At 42.7% G+C, this 22,044-nt stretch overlaps 3 protein-coding genes across 4 annotated transcripts in view; all 3 read right to left on the bottom strand.

Annotated features, from left to right (window-relative positions):
- The window catches only part of csgalnact1a (chondroitin sulfate N-acetylgalactosaminyltransferase 1a), a 41,721-nt gene extending 27,509 nt beyond the window's left edge, over positions 1-14,212 (bottom strand). The window contains exons 1-2 of the mRNA XM_080755944.1: positions 14,055-14,212; positions 404-1,925 (exon numbers count right to left, since the gene is read on the bottom strand). Of these exons, the coding sequence (XP_080612070.1) occupies positions 404-1,220 (817 nt within the window). The 5' untranslated portion in view covers positions 1,221-1,925; positions 14,055-14,212. The remainder of the gene's footprint in view (positions 1-403; positions 1,926-14,054) is intronic.
- Positions 14,213-15,689: 1,477 nt separating this feature from the next.
- Positions 15,690-17,879, bottom strand: nxnl2 (nucleoredoxin like 2). 2 transcript variants are annotated; one of them, XM_080756845.1, is made up of 3 exons: positions 17,493-17,879; positions 16,714-16,775; positions 15,690-15,973 (listed from the first exon to the last, which is right to left on the bottom strand). In XM_080756845.1, the coding sequence occupies exons 1-3, from the start codon at positions 17,792-17,794 to the stop codon at positions 15,966-15,968; spliced, it is 372 nt and encodes a 123-aa protein (XP_080612971.1). In that variant the 5' UTR covers positions 17,795-17,879; the 3' UTR covers positions 15,690-15,965. The 2 variants fall into 2 exon arrangements, with proteins under 2 accessions (XP_080612971.1, XP_080612970.1); XM_080756844.1 differs by having other exon boundaries at positions 15,690-16,775.
- Positions 17,880-20,688: 2,809 nt separating this feature from the next.
- LOC308309660 (armadillo repeat-containing protein 1-like) lies at positions 20,689-22,031 on the bottom strand (the record flags this gene model as incomplete). The annotated part of the gene is made up of 2 exons (XM_080755570.1): positions 20,689-20,711; positions 21,284-22,031. The coding sequence occupies 2 exons, from the start codon at positions 22,029-22,031 to the stop codon at positions 20,689-20,691; spliced, it is 771 nt and encodes a 256-aa protein (XP_080611696.1).
- Between the last annotated feature and the right edge of the window lie 13 nt (positions 22,032-22,044).

Below are 22,044 nucleotides of genomic sequence, written 5' to 3'. Positions count from 1 at the left end.
TTCCAACTGGGGTTCCCAGCAGTGACTTTGGGTACTGCATGTTCTAGTTGCCTTTTTGTTGGTCTACAGTATGTTCCTGAGAGTTTGTTCCTTAGTTTCAGTGAGAACCTTAGTTGCTGTTTAATTGCCCTGTGAGGTGCACCTCTGTGGGTTTGGTTGGTTCAACTGAACTTCTTGGTTTCTTGTGTGTATCTATCTACAGTGTCAAGTTCTTAGCGTTAATACAACTCTAAGAGAGTATACATTTGGTTTCCTTTTGTACACTCAAGAGATGCAGCCTTGTAAACCCTTACTTATCAAACATTAAGCTGGGGAAACCCCACCCCTGGAGGTCCCCATACCCCACATTGACAACCAGTGGTAACTTTAAACATGTGGTTACTGTGTGTTGACGTATCCTCACCTTCTATGAAGTCAGATGGGGTGTAGACCTTGCCCGTCTTGCCCTCTTTCCCCAGACTCTCCACCTGAGCCGGCGGTAGTATATTGAGGCTATGGAGGGCTGTCTCCAGGACATCCCCCAGCTCGTCTCTTCTGTCCTTCCTGACGGGCTTCTCCTCCGGGTGACGGGTTAGCCCCATTTCCAGCTGGTACACCCTCTGCAGCGTGAAGCTCTCGAAGGGGACCACTGCATACTCACTGGGAAGGCGGGTGCCAGCGTTCACCTCGGCCTTCAACAGCTGGCTCCTCAAGAACTCCTGGAGGTCGGCCTGCTGGCTCTTGGCCCCTTGTGCCTCCCCCAAACCACCCCGAGCCACGGCCAGCACCCCTCCTTGTCCCTCCACGGGACCCCCAGGTCCGACTGCCGCCCTCTCCAGGGTCTCCTGTACTCCTTTGAGTTGCTGGCTCCTCTCCTGCAGAGCCTCCTTCAGCTGCGCAATCTGTTTCTTCAAGGAGGCGATGTGGAGGCGGTGCTGCTCCTCGCGCTCCTGGAGAAGGGCTTGGTAGGACTGGGCTCCTCCTGGGGGGCCTCCACTCTGGACTGCTCCGGTTCCTCCTGCTCCTCCTCCTCCTGCCGCGGGCCCCACCCCAGCCCCGGGCCCCGTACCCCCCAGAGTGAGATGGTTGGGTCCGGCGTGGGGCAGAGCATGGCTCAGTGGTGGCTGGTCAGAGTGTGGGGGACTGCAGGTCATCACGTAGAGGAGAGACAGCGAGCAGCAGACCAGGACGAGTACCCCTCCCACACGGGACGCCCAGGAGAGGAGCCCACGGCGCAACATCACAACGCACTTAATGCAACCCTTCCGATTTAAACAGCCATGCACCCAGATGGAACAGGACACGACGACGCACACACAAACACATGAGCCTACGTGCGCGGGTACGCACGCATGCAGAAATGGTATAGAGTATATTATAACCTTACACACTACGATAACGCTTGCATGTGTCACTTATTATCTTTAAGCTGCCAGCGAGGCACCGAGGGTGGGCAGAGTAGTTAAGATATCAGTGTTCGGTCATTGTATCAGAATTAGGTCATTGCTTTTCCATTGACATTGACAGCTAGACATTTGTTTTATCACTGCTATAATATATTTATCCACGTCGAACGGCAAAAAGTGTAAAACACTTTGCGTTCCCTCCCGTTCCATTCAGCTCCACAGGCCAGACCGTGGATCTATCAGTCATCTGCGACTCATATGTACAAATGATGTCATAGTCTCTCAGTTGGTCCAGAATAATATCCTTTTCCTGTCTGCGTAACAGTCAACAGCTCTGAGATACTGTCTAAGAATGTGGCCAGGATATTGAATGGTGTGTTGTCCCCCTGTCTCATGGAATGCAGAATGCTCCGCTGGTCTTGTGTGAAGGCTTGATGTCACATCCAGCAGGCTGGATGTGCAGGGCATGAGGAAACGGATCCTCTGTGGTCACTGGCGGTTTCGTCATGGGCTGCACAATCCCCCTGAGAGCTCTGAGGGCTGAGACAGACAGACAGACAGAGAGGGAGGGACATTTTTATAACTTGATGATTCTTAACATCTTGCACCATCATCACATACTTATGTTGTATTGTTTAAATTAAGTCTAAGAGAGGAGGAAAACATGCCAGTGCACTCTGACATGCTAGTTTAGAACTGCGTGCCGAGCCAAAGCCAAACTAAGCATTCCTCCAAGACTACAGCTCCTGACAAAACACTGAAGTGTCACCGAAGTGTGAAAGAATGAAGCAATGTGCAAGGGCATGTGTTTGTGGTCGTGAAGTCTATATGCTATACGGACACGCACGCACGCACGCACGCACGCACGCACGCACACATGCACACATGCACACATGCACGCACGCACACTACACACACACACACAGTACACACTACACACTACACACACACACTACACACTACACACATACACACAGCGTGCGTGCGTGCGCGCGCGTGTGTGGGAGAGTCTATTGACTTAGTGCACAGTTAGCTCTTTGGCAGGGCTAACTGAAGCCGATCCTAATGAAAGGATTAGTTTATGGCAGTAGTGAATACTGGACTGTGCTCTAACTAACAGCTGAATGAGGGAAGACAGGACATCTGTTCTGCCAGACCTCCACTGCTGAAAATGTTTGAAGCAAGGACGATTGGGCTAAATGAGATCTTATGCAGTTATGGTAAAAAAATTAAATGATTTGATGTAGTGTCACTCTCATGTAACAGTCAGTCTCTTAGTCAATATCTTCATGAGGTCATAACTCATAACATAAGGGTGACTAAACCTTCGAATTAACCACTTAACCCTAGTTTGTCCTTTAATTAGAAGATGTCAAGTTGGCATAACACAGAATCTAAACAAAATAATGTGATGATTGTGATCAGTTACTATGGGACATTAACATCAGGTTAACTTGCGTAATAGAATAAATCACAGTTGCTGCCCTTTGGAGAACCTGATTTGGTTAGTGACACATGAACTGATGCAGGAAAATATCACTAAGAGAGAAGATGGGTCTGCTCCAAACCAAATACTCTGTTGCCAGTTGCCACACTTGTTCACATCACGCTGTAAGTCCCAATGGAAGTGGGAATCATTTATTCATTTATTTTCCCATACATTTGATTGGCTCGGCAGCATATTTGAAAAAGAAACGCACATGAAATGTAATTTGTGTTTCGTGTTCAAATCTGGTGCAGAGCCAATCAAACAAAGCAATGGAACAATGAAGTGAATGAACAAACAGGAACAGGAAATGTGTATTTCCCCAGGTCGTTATGCCCACCCATACAAACCATGGATGGATAAAGCTTATCAATTAGATATAGCCAAATAATATGATATCTATGCCATGGTAATAATACGATACGATACAACTTTATTGTCAGCTTTCACCGAAATTAGCTTTGCGTCCATGACGTCACCGTTCAAGATACAGACAGGACATACACAATACATTACACAAGGTACACATTACAGGACACAAATCACATCTAATGCCTAGATGTATTCATAATCACTGCACAATCACTACTAATCACTGCACAAATCAAAAATCGAAAGCTTCTATGATAATGAATTGCACCAAACTAGTTTTGTATGTCTAAAAGCTGCTATCCATTATGATGATTGTGATGATGAGATTTTACATTCTGATGTCAGACTCATCGACTCATTATGGTGGTATGCAATTATGGTCCCCTGCACCTAGACTTAGCAACCATTATCGTCATTGTAATTATGCTTCTAGGCTAAACCTCAGGGCTTAAACACATTGTGGTGGAAATGTAACATCGTTCTTGTTTATTCACCACTGGTTTCCATTTATTTCATATTGCTAGAGCTATGGAGTGTTCTGGAAAATAACCGTCTTTCAAATTATTATCATCTTGCAGATAGTGACTCTGACTTTCCCGGTTTAACCACTTCATTATATATATTTTTTTATCTCACAATGTTTGTAACCCATTTTTCACCCGGTCCCACTGCCAATTGCCTAAACTGTAATCCTGGACGCTACTCTCCCTCTGCCAACCCGGGGAGAGCCCTGAACTGAGCTCATGCTTCCTTCAATGTATGAGGAGTGAGCAGGTCGCTTCTTATCACCTGACAGGGGGGAGTTTCCCTGGTAGGACGTACCATGTGGAAGGAACATGTTATTCCAACCAGTTACTTTCCCCTCCATCATGGGGCAGCATAAGACTCCAGTGTGTTCATTCCACCTTGAGTTTCAATAATAGAACATAGGTTGATATTGAAAATATGTTATTTTCTGCCTTTATTGATAGGTTGAAAGTAGACTGACAGGAAATGGGGAGAGAGGTGGGGTGATGATCGGGAGTCGAGCCTGCGGCACGCCGTCTGAGCTGGTGCTCAGACGGTTGAGGGGCCTGAAAATATGTTTTATGTGACAATACATTGTTAGCCATGCGTATGAAATGTCACATTACAATATTTATATTTAGTTTCTGAACCGTTTCTTATTTTCAGAGCCTGGGTTAATTCGTTAAGCGGCATGAATCAACTGTGAAACTGTAGTTATTAATGACACAGTCTGTCTCTGTGTATATAATTGATGTGTGTCCCCCAGTCCGCAAGTTTGTCCACCATTTGGTACTGCAAATACCTAAACAAACTTTAGCCCTGAAACACACTAGCCCACTGTGTCTTAACGTCATGTCCGAGGAACAACCAGGAGTCGCCCTGGACCCTTGACGTAACTCTCATAGTAAAATGTCACTTTACAGTGTAGATTGAGGTCCCAGAGATAAAACATATTATAATTTTGGCGTCCGTGGCCTCAAACTGTGGGTCCTAAAATAAGGTTGAGCTGACCAGCTGACAGTTTAACAGGGCAGTCACAATTAAAACATTTAAGATGATGATGAATTGTCATACAAATAATTGCGATTAACGATTTCATTGTAAGTATTGTTTGAAGTTGAACATTGGAACATATGAATAAGAAAAATATTTGGGGCTTTTAGGCTTCTTAAACAAAAGTTACACAAGGCAGATATAGGAATTAACCGAGTGGAAATAGACGATCTACAAGCTCAAAATGTGTCGCATCGCGACATGTTTTTATATCTGCCATTTCCACTATTTTTGAAAATGTTTGAATATATTAAACCTTTTAACATGGTAATGATCATGACGATTATGCAAAACATTATTACGATTATCTCAAATATATTAGCTGATTATAATAATGACAGGTCTGGATCGAGAGCCACATGGCTCAACTAAGTGCACCTCTAGGTTGCCTTGTTACAAACAGAATTATGGAGGCATATTGAAGTATGATTCATGAATGGTGACTCCATCAAACTGCTAAGCCAGTACCTTTGAATAAGTTGATTCACATTATACGAACACCAAATTAAGGCACAACTTTCAAATTAAAGCACAACTCCTATCTAATGAAGAAAATATTGCTGCATAGCTGTCAACTTTTTATGAAAACGAATGTCCTCTTGCCCATAAACCCAGAGGACCATCACTTCCAGTAAATCAAACTGGCATTGAGTTTCACACAGGAAATGATGTAATTGGGGTACGTTGTCTTGGCAACTCTTGCCTCAGAAGTAGTCCCTGACTGTGTCCTTAATTCACCCACAAGTCAAAAGAATATACACAATTCCAAATTAGCCTAGTGAAATAACACTGTCTTAGCATTTTAATGTATCTTCTATTTCACTGTTTCTCTGCTGGTGGGCCATTCACTAAAATATAGCAGGATGAAGAACAGTTATAGATTTTAACAAATGTTTTACAATCTTTTGAAAATAGACAATTTACAAGCTCACACAAGGCATCACGATGCGACACATTGTGAGCCGAAATATGAAATAGGGCTTAAGTGTACTAGAAGTATAGAATAGTGCATTAGTTGTGTTATATCGCATTATCTTCAGGGATTTTCTTTTAGCCTGGTATAGTAGAAAGACAAGAAACTCTGAAAAGGTGCATTGGGAGTCACTTGCAGCAAACGGTCTGGGCGGCCGGGAATCAAACCAGGGACTTGCTGTCAGACATTAGAGTACATGTGGTACACAGGGAATGACGTGTATCACACCATGTCCACATCAATGCGATAAGAGTACATTACTACACCAGAAAAACTACATAAACAAACTGAAACAAACATTACTGCAACATGTATTATGATATTGCAAGAGTTCCTGTTTCTGTGTGGTTTTGTGGCACAGTTATAACTTCCCCATTTCTGTTTCTATTGGTTTACACACTCTGGTCTTATTGATTAGACTCAGTCACAGATTCCATCACAAATCTCCCACATCTGTGTTTGCATAATGTTGTTTGGATTGAGGGCCGAGAATCTACAGAGCGTTATTTTAGAGCAGTGTAAACAGTTTCAAGCTCATACACAAACAGAGAAAGGAGCTTCAGTGCCCACGGCCAGGCTGGGGATGCATTTCCCTTGCTTCCTGAAATGACAGAGCTGATAAATGGTGTTTTTCCCATTTCTGACACATTGAATTCCCATTTTGCCCGAAATAGAAATAGAAATAATAGTTGCAGGGATGAGAAAGGGAGAGTGAGGAGGAAGTGGGGCAGTTGAAGATATGAAATGAATACCAAATTAACTAGCAGAGAGGAAAGAGAGGGAGAATGCTAATGAATTTGCATGGCTCTTTTCCAAACAAGGTTACAAAATGCTTTACAGAACATGGTAAACTAGAAAAAGTGCCCTTCTGGGCACAGGTCTCCACCAGGAGGATAGGAGAGTGTGTGATGTTTCGCAAAATGTTTAGGAGTAATATAAACGTGTGTGTGTGTGTGTGTGTGTGTGTGTGACGTGACTTGGCCTGTTGTAGCGCCACCATGAGGCTGATTTGAAAACTGTTCTCAGCCTAGTGGGAATAGGCATACACAGTTTCACCGCAATCGGACTCTGCGTTGAGGAGTTGTGGCGATTTGTACAAAACGGCTACAAAACGGGCTACTCCTGAAAACTTTAGAAGCCAATCGTAGCCAATCAGGATGGATAATTATGAGAAATCAAACACATCACATGATCACATGACTATGGAGAGCAGGTGTACCGATTTGCGTGAAATTTGGATAAAATCTGAAGGAGTAATATTAGAAAATGTGTTTTACATATGTCGGCCTCCTGGTGGCGTTATAAAGAGCAGATGTGAAAATTTGTTTCTTGGCCTCTAGGGAGTGTGCGTACAAGGTTTTACACAGATCGGTGCAGTTATAGGTAAAAACACAAATCGGCCAGTTATAGCACCACCATGAGGCCGAGTTGAAAATATTCAAGTGGCATTTCTTCCTCGGCCTAGTGAGAATGTGCGTGCAAGATTTCACGGAAATCACACGATGTGTTCATGATTTGCAGCATTTTGTTTGAAACGGAGCACTTTGGAAGCCAATCTTAGCTAATCAGGATGGAGTCTGAAAAATCTGAAAGACATGTTTCGTTGAATGGCTCTAGAGAGAATGTGTACAAATGTGCGTGATGTTTGGACAAAATCTGTAGGTGTACTGTCAAAACATTTGTTTTGCACAAAGCGGCTTCCTGGTGGTGCTATAGCAGGCCAATGTGAAAACTTTGGGGCAGAGGTTCAGCACTCAGGGAGTGTGTGTGCAGACTATGGCTGAGATTATCTGTTCACAGACGGACGGACGGACGGAGTGCAAAACATACTCTGTCTCTCCCCATGCCTTCGGCCTGGTGGAGAGAAAGAGCCACACAGAGAGAGAGAGATGGGTCTAGAGATCAGAGGCACCTCCTGTGTTGATCTCTGGGGCATCTGGTTCACACAAAATGCACTTCCTGTCCCTCCTTCTGCAGCTTCCTGCCTAGAGGTGTGTGTGTGTGTGTGTGTGTGTGTGTGTGTGTGTGTGTGTGTGTGTGTGGGGGGGGGGGGTGTGTGGGTGTGCCTACATATTATACAGTAGGTGAAGAGATGAGGAGAAGGAGGTACAGACAAAATTGACAGATGATTTCACTGTGGGTGCAAGAGACAGACAGAATGAAAGGACAGAAGCATAGTTCTAATTCTTCATTCTCCTGTTCCATTCATAGACAAGCGTCACACCACTGCAGCAGAAGTCACACACCGATGGCATATTGTGTTTGCATGCGTTTGTCTGTGTTGCAGTGTGCAGACCATAGCCTGAGGTATAGACCTTTTACACCGCAGCAGCACTTTGGACATGAAATAGACTGGTAGGATAACTCGCGGGTCTAATGATACTAGATTCAACATTCCAGATTTGTAATGTATTGTCACAACTTATAGTTGGGTAGACGACACATAGTGTACACCGATGGCGGCAGAAACCATGCAAGGCACCAACCATGCAGCACAACGGGAGTATTTAGGGGTTCAGAGTCTTGCTCAAGGACACTTTGACACTAACTCTGGGGGAGCCCCGCAACCTTGTGGTTACCATCCGGCCATTCTACCCCTGAGCCACCGCTGCCGCTCATATTAAGGAAGGTATTGTGCGTTTTATGACTAAAGAATGAAACATTCTAGTTTCTAGCCTACCATGTTTTTTTTAGACATGGAACCACTTATGAATTGACCTCTGGAATTATTCTAGACATTTCGAGCTGTCAAAAACAAGTTTTTCTTTTTTTTTGTGGACCCTAATTAATCCCGCAGGAGAATTTAAGTTTCAGCCAATCATTTCAGATTCCGTTCGAGAACTATGAGTAGCTAAAGTTTAAGTGTGCTCAGGGACACTTCTACATGTATTACCGGCAGTCTGGGCTGACGATGAAGCAGTGAGTCAGTGACCTTCTGATTACCTGACCGCCTCTCTACCCACTACTAAGCTATATATGGCTGCCCATAAGCAATAACAAACCAATAACAAAGAAAAAGGTGCAATGTGCACGGTTCCTACTTCTAACTATTATGAATGTGCGTACTGTGCAGAATTTGTGTATTATACAATTAGTATTAACCCATTTGGATCTGAGGCCGTTTCTAAAAACAGTTTTCTGAAATATGAATAGGCCTAATAATAATAATGTATAGCAATGACACAGATGCTGTCCCGGATTTAAAGGTATAAAGATGTATAGGTTCAAAGGGTCATGTGTCAATGTGCGTGGCATATTATATTATATTGCATTACAGTATTTTAACTAATTAAGTTTGTGCTCCATTCAAGTCAAACAGAGACAGGTGCTGCTATTGTACATGTTGGCAACTTGGCTCACTGGAAAGACTCTGACTGCTATAGTGCTACACTAAATGGAATCGAGCCATTAACCACTTTAACCTACTTGCTCACATGTCACATTGTGATGGCACTATATGTGAAATTATTTTCACTAAATGTTCAGTATTATGCCCAGAATAGGAATGGGATGCTAGGGTTCATATGGTTAATTACTTCAGGCATGTGTTTTGTTTTCTTACCACAATGTTAAGAATGTCATTTAGAATTGTTTTGTTTCATTCATTCATTGTCCTATAGTTTCAAGACTTTCAACGTACAGTACATATCATTATTTTTGATACTGATAGTATTGTTTCGACTGATGCTAGGTTCTTGGTTTTCCTGAGGCACTACACTCTGTCTCTTTGTATTCTATTATGCAAGTGATTACCTTGCTTATTGTAAGCACTGGAGAAGAGTGACTAAATTGTCATTTAGTTGTCTAAATTGTCATTGCAGTGGCTGCTGTGAAAAGGTTTAATCCCAGGTAAATCCCTGCATGTTTTCTTTTGTCTGATACCTGGTGGTATCTGATATGGTTTGTCGTCTTTGGTATTTCGTGGTCTGATGCCCTTCCAAGTAGCAGCCTGCTGGAATTCATAATAAACAAATATATGCTGTACAGTAGATGTAGTCTGAAGTGGAAGTACAATACTAAAAATGATGGTTGCTCCAAGTGCACGCACATACATACTTGCATGCACACACATTGTGTGTTTGTGTGTGTGCATGTGCTTACTAGTGTGCTAATATGTTGAATTTTACATTGTGACAGGTACATTTTAATGGGCCACATAACAAATTAAATAATGAGATATTGCAAATATCCTCCATTGTGGAGAAAGGAGAAAACAATGAAACTAAACCATAACCCGTCTATCTCTGTTGCCTCTGGTTTCATCAGTGTTGACAAGTCTGATTTCAGTAATAAATATGGAGGTACATTGTTGAATAATGTGATCAAGGGAGTTTAGACATAAATGTGTCAATATTGAGAAATACTGATTAAGGACCCACCCTTCATTATTTGGTATGAGTCACTGCTGTGTGTGTGATGTACGTATACAGTATGTGCACGTGTTGGCCTGGACTGGAGGAATGTCAGGTGACAGGTCTGTTGTTTTTGTTTTGTTTTGTCTGAACTTGACCCTTGGACACCTCACTTTAACAAGAAGAATGTCCTGAAGGCAGAATGAACTTGACTGGATTCAATGGAGAAGAGAAGGTGGCATAGAGACCAGCACAAAAGCTAGCCTCAGCTATTACTTACAGTGAGTGAGTCACTGCTGCTGTATGAAAGAAAACACCTAGTATGAGAGTTGTAAATGAAGAAAAGCAAAGCTAGAAAGATAATTAAGGAGAGACAGTAATAAGAGTTGCATTTGACTCTAAATACTGACAGAAAAGGGGGGGGTAGGAGAAAAATAAGTAGAGAAAGGGTCCTTTGATGTCTCTAGTTCCCTCAGGTGATTTCCTTTACCATTCATTAGAGACTGGTTTCCCCTGCCAGACCTGCCATCTGGAAGACCCTTAAACACACACTACATGTTTCTCTCTCTTCTGTTTCACTTAGTTCTACTACAAGGCACGCACCTCATATTAACATCACATTTGCTCCCTTTTCCTCTCTTCCTCTCTATGCCTAGTAGTGCAAAACAATAGACAGTATACAAGCTTACAGTCATGTGAGCTTGTAGATCTGCAATTTTTGCTGTAAGTATAAACTTGACTTTTGAACAGTGAACATGAGTGGGTCACACTAAATTAATTTAAAATGGGCAGCAGCCAGCAGGGGACACAAACGTTTGGGGTTACTGCCTGCGGTACTAATTCATTCATGATTTATCTGTGACATGCAATGAATCAGGCAAGTGATCCAAATGGAACAAGAAAACAGATTGATCTCCTCCATAAAATATATAAACCATCAATGCAGTCACCACCCAATTCCACAATGTCCTCATTCACATTGTGCAGTGACGGAAAATTAACGTCTGCTAAGTACTACTCATTTTGTCAGTGATTTATTCCCATAGTGCTCTCTCTTATTCAGTGAACCACGAAAAGGCAAAGCAGAAAGCTAAGCATAGAGCATCTATATGTAATTATTGGTAAAATAACTTAGTTTGTGTATAATGAATGAGATACCTAGTGTACAGTTGTGTTACTCATTTTCTCAGCTGTTTCAGAACAATTGAATGTCTTTACATGGGGGGAGATTATGTTAGAATTAGATGATAGAAACGATCAATGGTGAAAAGGGTCATATATAACAGACAAGAATAAACCTTAAGGTTTAGTTCCTCATAAAGATAAAAAATAGAAACGGAACTATTACACACATAGTGGACATGTGTGTAACATACAGTGTGGACATACAGTGTGTACAGTACACAGATGGATAACATAGTTAATAGGAAGGAACCCTGAACACAGCACATTCAAGCACTTCAAAGTGTACTATTAAAGTGTATTATTGTTTATTATTGCTGCTACAATGTTGAGGAATTTTACTCTTGTGGACTCTTACATCAAATCTAATTATAACAATCTTCAAAACTTTGAATCAAAGATATAATGTAAGAATGAGACAATAGAAATAATCGATGGGTAAAAGCGAAGCCAATAATAGACAAGAGTGCTTGTTAATGTGTAACCCAAGCCAAGAGAGTGAGCTCTTCAGAATGTGCAGACAACATGAGCTGGTCTCATGGGTCCTCAAGTCAAAGCTAGCACACGCACGCATGCACGCACGCACGCACGGACAACAAAACAGAAACAGAAACACAGATATATTTGTGCACACATTTTATCCTGGCAAAACACAAGGTGAATCCCCAGAGATACTAATGTTTAGTACAGACCGTGATGACAGATCCAGACTTAGTTCATTACATCCCTCTGCCTCCTGGACATCCAGCTATAGCGACAACTTTACCAGGGAAGGCAGAGCCAACCGCTGTCCCTAACGTGGATGGATAGCAGTGACTATTAAAGCCAGAGGATTCACTTTGTAGAGCCAATACAACTCTTTGGATTGTCTCCGGCAACTGAACCCTCTCTGCTACACTGGATAATTTATGTGGGCAATTTCTATTGGTTAACTTTATGTACAGGTGAAAGACAGGTGGCTCTGGGGCCATCATCCTTCAGTGGCATTTAACCACTTACACACATTTTAGACACACTGTGAGCTTGTAGATTTGCTATAGATTTGCTATTATTTTGACCAACATAGGGGCAACAGGGATGGTTAATGTGGTTATTAAAGCCTCCGTATAATATTTCTGAGATGAAGTATTAATGAAAGAGGGATGTTACATCATAGTTTCACACCAGCCCGCAGCATACACACGGACATGCACACACGCACACACGCGCACACATGCCCACTAGCCCTCACACGCACACACTCACACACTGGCGCACGCACGCCCACACGCCCACGCACACACAGCACAAAAGCACAAAGCGGCTGCTGTACTGAGCATCTCAGAGGAGGAAACCTTATCTTTGGGGCAGAGAAGGCACATAATACGTCATGACATATCATATCGCATTACAGTGTCCCATTAATCATGTTGATACCATACTGTAGGCACTAGGCTGATAATGATTATAACAAAAAAGCATAGGCCTATACTGCTGCCCATTTTGACAGACTGGAATGGCTTAGGGTCGACGACAGAGTACAGCATCTTGCAATGGGTCTGGTCCACAAGATTCGATACATAACAGCACCAAGATACCCATGTACCTGTCTAAATGTCAACGAAGTCCACACCCACAACACCAGAGTAAGTTCAACAAACCATGTGCAACCCAGATTCGGCACAAACAAGGCACTAAATTATTTTCGCTCCTATGCCACCAAAATCTGGAGCGCCCTACCAACAGTCATTAAGACATGTGAAATCCTTGACTCCTTCAAACCCGCTCTCAAAGGGCACCTACGGACGGCTCCAATTCGAAACTGGCCCCCGTAAAACCTGAATCCCCCACCCACCCCTTTTCCCCCCTCACTGTATATGTTTGGTTTTTTCACTTTTTACCTCCTATGATGATTTCCTGTTTTTGGCTATATAGAAGAGTATATTTGTACATCTCTAATTGTTATGATGAATTGAACATGGTGGGCCCTATTGTAAACAAGTGTAATACTTTATGGTGTCGTCCACAGTTAACAGTTTTGTATTGAGTTGTGCTTGAAATGTACTGTAATTCTCCAATCTGTTAATAAATTAATCAGTCAATCAATCAATCTCCACTAAGAGCTCATAATAAACATAAAATAAAATATAAATCATACTACAATGGAATCCCACTTAATATAGGCCTGATCTGGTCCCATTGATCCAATATGAGAAAACCAACTGGAACATTTATAACCAAATATTTCAGGGAATGAGGCACTTTAATGGTTAATGTCTGCTAAGATGGATTAGAACTATTTCCCTGATAAAACCCCAGCTATTTCAATAAGAGTGTGTGTGTGTGTGTGTGTGTGTGTGTGTGTGTGTGTGTGTGTGTGTGTGTGTGTGTGTGTGTGTGTGTGTGTGTGTGTGTGTGTGTGTGTGTGTGTGTGAGAATGCGTGTGCGCGCGCGCGCGGTAAGGTTCAGGAGTTGTTAAAGAAGAACAGTAGCGGTAGCCTACACGTCCATACTGCATTCATTAAGTGTCATTCTGGGTCAGAACAGATTTGTCTTTATAAGCATCCGCCCATTGCCCTATTAAAATGTCCAGTGAAAGCATGCGCGCACACACGTGCGTTTTGTCTTGTTAATGTTAACTTAGGCTATAAGATATTTACGTATTGCAACTTGTAGAACACCATGCAGCCATGCGATTTATTGCTGATTTTAGAAGCTGTTTCCTGCAGCTATTTATCTCCTTACTTTTAGAATAGGCTACTTACCAAATCCCGTTGCTATTCGGCTGTTCATTCAGGATGGTCTGGTCTCTCGACTGACTAGCGTGCGGTCCTGGAGGATGGAGCTGTCCGGACCGGTCCGGGATTCACTCACTGAGCGCAACTTGCGGTGAACAGGAGAGCGTTATTAGGTCTGCTCTGAGTCTGCACTCTCTCTGCTTCTCTCTGGTCCACCCCACCCCATGTGCCCCCGCCTAGTTCTCACTCAGCTCCACGCGCATAAAGGCAGCGTTTGTTACCTGATTCAGCACGCCGTTATAGCACCCACCAACACTACTGCCTTTCATTCTACAAAATCCCACTGACTCCAAATTTAAATTCGACATCGACATGCTGACCCGTCTTTCTTTCGAACTGAGCTCATGGATGGTTGACAGAAAATCTGCCTGTGAAACGAGATTGTTTTTGCTGTTCAACAATAGACTATAGCTCCAATTGCATTTATTTTCACGTCAGTAATCTGGTCTAATGTGAGTTCCCAGAAATTCTCGCCAGCTGAGCTCTCCCCAAACGGGAGGGGTCACTAGTTATTTTTATTTGATTTGATTTGACACACAGACCTGCCAAAACCCTGAAACAAGTTTTTTTTTTGTCAGACTAATTGGTTCTCAAACACCACCATTTCTTTGCACTGTAAAAAGAGGATCTGGTCTGGGTCTTGTTGTGGTTGACACCTGCAAAAAAACGTATGTCATCATGATCATAACACACGGGTACTTTTTGTTGTTAGTGGACCAGATAGAGGACAGATGTACTAGTAGACTCCTAATGTGTGTATGCTTTAGTTGAATATATGACCCTAACTAATTAGTTGATTGATTGAAATATGTATTAACAGTTTGCAGAATTACAGTACATTTCAAGCACAAACTCAATACGTGTGTGTTGTGTGTGTGAGCTAGATAGTGAGAAGGCAACATATTCTCCTCATATAGTGCTCTACACTTGCAGTGGCTATAGCTAGTCCATCCGTTACAAGGTAAATAGTGACCTCTTCTGGTATGATGTGGTAGGAAAAGGAACACAAGACAATAATGTACATTAAAACTCTGGATTTTACTGGGCAGAGATGCAAATTATCCCAATCCAAATAGTTTAGCAACTGTTGCTATGCAGGTCAAGCTTTCTTCGCTGCTAACGTGCCTATTGGACAAGGATGGACTTGGTGAAGGGCTAATCGCAATTGTGAGAAAGACATACATTCAACACTCTGTTGAGGCCTTTTTGGAAGGATACAGATTCTGCCCATACTACAAAAACCCTAACCCAGTGACCAGGTTGAAAAGTGGTTACCTATATTAATGCATAACTCCACACAAAAAAGGGGGGGGGGGTCTCCAGCCAAATGAGAGAGTTTTATTTCACTATTATTTCACCAGGCAAATGAGATGACATGATTTCACTCTCTCCACTGTTATCTCCCCACTAGTCTCTCGAGACAGACTGTTGACTCCATTGGGTGCGTTAATGACACCACAGGAGAATAGACCCCTGTTTAAGTACACAGAGGCTCCATGACACCATAACCAGACAGTAATGGGAGACTAGGATACACAAGAATACCCGGTTCATTTCACCTCATAAACACGCACAATCACTGACAACAATCAATGTCCAAAATGTGAGCATCGTCTTTTAATAATCAATTGTAAAAAAATATTAAAAATATACAAGAAGTTAAAAAAAATATTTAAATGCTTAAACGTTTTAGCCCTTTTTAAAGTAGAGATATGGTAGCTAGATATACATTGGAAGACTGAAGTTTTCTTTTTATTTAGTAATGCATACAAAGTATAGCCCAAACTGTCCTTTTAAATGAAGTATTCAAATAAAAACGGTACTGTACTTGAGCTCTCAAAGCCCTGGGCTCAAGGCTCAGAACGTTCCCCGAGTCTATCAGAGCCCTGAAAAAGAAAAAGGACAAGAAAAACAAAATAGCATTTAATTTCTACCCCCCTTTGCAGGTTTGCTCACACTGTTGCACTATTCTGTATATATGAGTTTATTTGTGTATACCTGCATATACCTACTGCATGCATATTCTATACATGCAGATACAAAATTATTAATAAATAACATAATAAACTAAAATAAGGTTTAGCAGCAAAGGAAAATATCCTTTGCTGCTAAACCTAATTTTAGTTTCTTATTTTATTACATCCAGTATTATCAGCATTATCTTGTTGTTATATTGCAATGTTTGCAATCTTTCGTAACACTACACCAACATTTAGCTGCTTGTATGAGTGAGGGACAAATCTTGAATCTTGCCATTATAACACGATGTTGCAGAGTTGAGCATACTTTAAAGTTACCATGAAGCAGATTCACACATAACAGTATAGGCCTACAGTCCTGTCTATTATGCATACATGTTAGAATAATTGTTATAAAAACATGTAGTATTCCTTCATCCATTTTTGTTTGTTTTTTGTTCTGTAATGTGAAAATGTTTTACGCAACTCTGCACATTTTGTTGTAATAGTCTTATGACCCAGGCAGAGATGCTTGACTTGACATCTAGCCTATGTAGTTTACTAGCCCTTGAAATTCTGAAAGACCTCCGCAGCCTCCAGCCAGGTCCTGAAGCAGGACAGACCCTTGTCTCGGATCTGTTTCCTGCCCTTGTCTGTAATCACCTCACCGTTCTCCTTCACTATTACCAGCCTGGGCACTGCCGTGATCTTATAACGCTGCTTCAACTCGCTGTCAGGTGGAAAGACAACACACACACACACACACACACACACACACACACACACACACACACACACATTATTTAAAACGGAGCCACAGTTAAACTAGAGTTCATAGTTCATATCTCTCGTATCTTGAGACTGGAATATTTACTATAACCACATAAGATATGTATCATGTCATGTGCCATTCATACCAAACGAAGAACAGTAGGGTACGTGTATTTGAAATATGTATTTCCATTGCTTGCTTGTGTATTACAGACGTTTGTGCTATAGGTCATCTCTGTGGCAGTGTGGCTATATTTGAAAATACAAAATAAAGTAGGCTATTTTATACAATATTTGACACTGGTATATTCACTTGTTTTTGGGGGTATTTGTTACTTAGTAATAACATACATTTAACATTTTGATGTATTTTCCCCCTGCCATCCTTGTAGTCTAGCTGTGTCAACTGTCAAACTTAGAAAGTAGGGAGGACACTTTGGCCTGTAGGTGTAGCCTACTGGACATAATCCGTATGAGCAGATCGACGCTCCTAAGCATCTTATAGGCCTAACATGGAGCGTAATAAGCTGTTGATGTAGGCTACCAACAGTGCAATTGAATATATTGTATATCCTAAGAGTATAACTACTCCACTTACATACAGCAGCCTGCAGCCTATGTATGGTATCAAATCGTAATATCTCAATAGTAATGTACAGTATCTTCGTTCACTTACAATTTATAATCATCTGTCCAGGGCAGAGCTAACCAGTCTCCATGCATATCATGATAATATTCAACCATATCATCGGCCGACTTATCAGAGGATACAAACACAATTTCAAATTGTGCGGGAGGGTCGCTCTCATCCACGAGTTCCGTGTAGAAATCACACAGGATTGGCGTGAAGTCTCGACAAGGTGGGCACCAACCGGCAGAAAAATAGATCCCAACCACTTTATTCCTCAAAGCCTCTTCGGGATCGACAAGATCACCGTCTTTATTCAGAAGAGTTCTCCCAGAAAATACTTCGACCATGGCTCCAGAAAAACAGAATCCTGCACGTTTGTCTGTCTGTGTTGATGATTCAGTTGAAGTTCACATTTCAGCAGCTGGATCTCTTAAATTCTCTTAAATTCTCTTCAGGAAGTCACTGTCGTTTTGTTTACGTTTGCTAAAGCTGCGTCATCATCACCACCAATCGACCAATAAGCATACAGGATTGTTGTCGTAATTCATTAGCCACGTGGGTTGGTTCGCCCTCCCCTAGCCCAGAGCCTTAGATTAGATATAGACAGAGTTGCGCAAACTCCGTTCACTTCATGGGGCCGGTCTAATCATGGCGGCCTCGCTCTAGCCCCTCCTGGGGAAGCAGCCATTGGACCAGAGCCATAGAGTAAGTAGATGGCTCTGGCTGGGACAAGCATAGACATATCTATGGGGAGTCGGGACATCTCCCGTCCATCCGTTAGTCGCCCCACGCCTCCAAATATGGTCATGCCTCATGACATCACATCTCCATATATGGTCACGCCTAGTGACATCACACCTCCGGTCACGCCTTGTGACATCACACTACAATATTTGGTCACGCCTTGTGACATCACGCCTCGTGACATGTCGCGCGGCACGCCATATATGGCCATATTATGAAGATCACGACACTGACCTCATCTAACCTGGATAACCATACATGAGAAGACTGGATCATCAACTAGATCTGCATATATGGACTCTGGAGCCGGCCAGCAACTGACCTCAGACCCTGACCTGTTCTGACATTCCATATGTTGATCCTCCCCACCCGACCTTCCTGTTCTGACATTCCATATGTTGATCTGACCTCATTAAACCCTGTACACTCAAGACACTCAATATATGTCCAGTACAGAATTCATTCCATATGATGATGCCAAAGCGCCAGCGCTCGCCCAGCAGTCTTCCGTCTGCCCACTCTGCCGTCACCCAGGTGGATGCATGCACGCTTCTCACCCTCAGGGCTTCTTACTAGTTTATAAACATTTGTAATTATTACAGAGGAGAGGCAAGCACCTGTCCTGTGTGTAAATAAGGAGGAAGAGTGGAGAATATAAAATAATGTATTAACCCATCCAGGACAGGAACCCCTTTTGGTATTTTAAGCATTACATTATATTATACTTTAGCTATTGAACAATAGCAGATCTACAAGCTCATAGTGCGGCAGACTGCGGCGCTACAAGTTTGTAGATCTGCTGTTTTTGAAAAACGTGAAAATGTGGCGCAAATCTTTGAATATAAAAGGCAGATGTGAAAAGGTTTGCCCTTGGCCTCTAGGGAGTGTTCATGCAACGTTTCAGATCGGTGCAGTTATAGGTAAAAAAGGTGAAACGCTGCCTCATGGTGGCGCTATAACAGGCCGTTCTGGAAAATTTGGGGCAGAGGCATCCAGTATGTGTAAAGTCTTTGATCGACCGGGTTAACGGTACCGGAGATTAGCTGGTAACCGACGGACGGACAGACACACGGACGGAGTGCAAAACATACTCTCCCCAATGCCATGCCTTCGGCTGGTGGAGACAATAGTGATTAACATTTAGCCCATGTTAGCATGTGTGAGAAGCCAAATGAAGAAAGTTGGCACAGTGCAGGAAAACTAGGCTATGGCTATCATTGCTAAATCACAGAGTGGTCTGGGAAACCCCTCACTGTGAGAAAGAGCTCGCCTAAAAACATCCCCCATGAGGATTATGAAAACTATTCGTCCCTGCTAGAGAATATCATGATAGTGATCCGGATACTCTCTTTCCGGAAACAAAGAGAAGGCCGCTTTCCAGTGTCGTTCAGAATAACACAAGTGGAGTCACCTGTGTTCCGTAATAAGTTTGGAAAGCTGAAAGGAGGAATATCCATTGTTCACAGCCATTTGGATTTTGGAAAGCAAGAAAGGTAGCAGATTCGATGTTATCAACCCATAAAGACCTGTAGGTTAGCCTACTTGTGTCAAGAGTCTCGAGACATGCAATGGAGCCTACTGGACATTTTCTACCAGTGTGACCAGAATTGACTGAGAGCCTGTCATCGTGCAACCTCCAGCTTTTCACCACTCATTTTATCCAAAATGAGTTAATAGCACATACTAGAGCATTTCTGAAATAAATGTAATAAATGCTTAAACATGTAGGTGTAAGAAGTGAACCTTTCAAGCCTGTTTTCTCAACTCGCTGTTTTCTGCAAGACATAAGCCATCTCTACAACTGGTGGGTCAAACTGAACAAACAATATGTCAATTTGAATCTAGATTCCCTGCTTTCATGACAAAAATTTAAAAGAATAATAATCCAATGACCCATTCATGGTGGGTCACTACTGATGTTGTTGACAGCCATTGTTGGACGATGTTTGGCGCATTGACCGACTACTAACCCTAAATCCAACTCTAACCCTAACCTCAGTCTTAACCCTTAGGACTGAGGCCAATTCTAAAAATGCCTTATAAATACTGACCTGAAAAAAATTACAAAAATGTTATGCTATATACTGTACATAGCAACAAGAACCCCCAAAGGGGGTTCCAGTCTTGAAGGGTAAAACCCCAAAAGTGGTTCCCATCCTGAATCGGCCACGTAATAAATATAAAATGTTGTAAAGTGCAGTTACAAGAAGTAAGTGGGAGTCAAGTCTTGATAAATAACCTAGAGATTATGGGTTGATAACAATCGAAGCGGGTGAGAAGGGAGTCTCTTCTTTGACATTTCATAATAGCTCTGGTCCGGAACGGTGGGAGAATCATCCCTATTCCAAGAAGCTGTATTTTCTGGGTCTCATTAGGGGGGAGTCTCCCCTATAACAGTCACCATAAATGTCAGTTCAAGGCGAAAGAATCAAAGTGTAATCTAAGAGTGCATTGCAGGTTAGAGCTGGACAGAGACCCTTGATTGCGGAAATGTACTTTATCCCATTTGCTGTAAAGCCACTGAACAGAAAAGAAAACCCACAGAACACAACAGAGAAAGCTACATTTCCCTAGATGGATGTCTGGTATTTCATATTCCATCCTAATTGGCTAACATTGGCTTACAAGGTTTGCAGGGTTGGCCCATTTTGAACAAAATGGGAACAGGAAATTTGGCATGCACATTCCTACTAGGCAGAGGAATAAATCCCTCCCTTTTCACATTGGCCTATTATAGCGCCACCAGGAGCTCAGGATAACCTACCTGGCTTGGCATGCCTGGTATATGCTCAGAGAAGCATTTTACTTGCATGTCATGCTCTATCTTTACCTGTACTGTTCATTTATCTAAAAAGTCAATTTTACGCAGTTAAACATTTTAGGCATGTTTCTCCTCCACTTTCTTTATGAACAGAGAAGCTATTTCTCATATGGACTGCAGAGTTACCCCACTGATAACAAGATTAATATGAGATCAGAAGCCTGTGTTTACATCCAGAGTGTACCACGGACTGCATGTGTAATAATTTCGAGGCTTAAACACAAACCAAAAAAACACTTAAATAAAAGAGGAACACAGTTTTTTGGATTACCACTTGGTAGCAGAGACCACGTCCAAGGCGGAGGTCGTGTCCGAAGCGGAAGATCCTCTGGGAGGTAGTCTGGTAGATCTGTGGTGTTCTGAACCTCCACTCCAGTGGAGTTCAGGGGGACAAGAACATCTTCTCCTGCCTCATTCTCTACCACCTGCTGTGCTGACATCACCTTGGTGGCAGCGATGACTGATGCCAGGCTCTCAGTGGGTAGGTCTGGGCGAATGCAGACCGTGCATCTCTTAGAGGCCATCTGGAACGTGAAGCTGATCACTCCTTTGACTCTCAGAAGAGCTTGCTCACATAAGGCTCGCTGGTCAGTGCTGTCCAGCCCCTGGATGTGTAAAGTGACAGACTTGGCATTCTCGTTGGTGGAGTTGAAGTACTGTGGCTTCTTCCTCCTCTGCATATCTGGTGTGTGCGTTACAGGGTTGTCAGGTGCATTCAGGATACTGTACACCTCTTTGGCCAGGGTCACAATGCCAACAGACATACTAGTGCTCTCCATCAAGTTCTCCAGGCTCACCATCATACCCAACTCATTCTTCATGTTGGCAATGTTATGGGTCCATTCGGCCAAGTATCGTAGGGTCTGCAGGGTGGCAAACAATACTTCGGGGTCCTTCTTGTCCAAGAACAAAACCAGACCGGGCAGACAGCCCTCTTCCTGGACTATCACCTGTCTGTTTCGTGGGTCAGAAACCAGGTCCCGCACTCGAGAGATCACATTCAAAGTAGTATTCACCATCTTTAACTCACAT

This window comes from Protomyctophum bolini, assembly GCF_963924005.1.
Source record: "Protomyctophum bolini genome assembly, chromosome: 22".
Taxonomy (NCBI): domain Eukaryota; kingdom Metazoa; phylum Chordata; class Actinopteri; order Myctophiformes; family Myctophidae; genus Protomyctophum; species Protomyctophum bolini.
Note: the sequence above shows the minus strand (reverse complement) of the source record. Positions and strands in the feature narration are given on the sequence as shown.

Excerpts from the sequence above, each read along its gene's own strand:
- nxnl2 (XM_080756844.1), bottom strand. The coding sequence starts at position 17,794 with ATGGTCGAAGTATTTTCTGGGAGAACTCTTCTGAATAAAGACGGTGAT. Across the intron at positions 16,776-17,492 it reads TGGACAGATGATTATAAATT|CGAGTTGAAGCAGCGTTATA; the intron begins GTAAGTGAACGA and ends TCCACCTGACAG.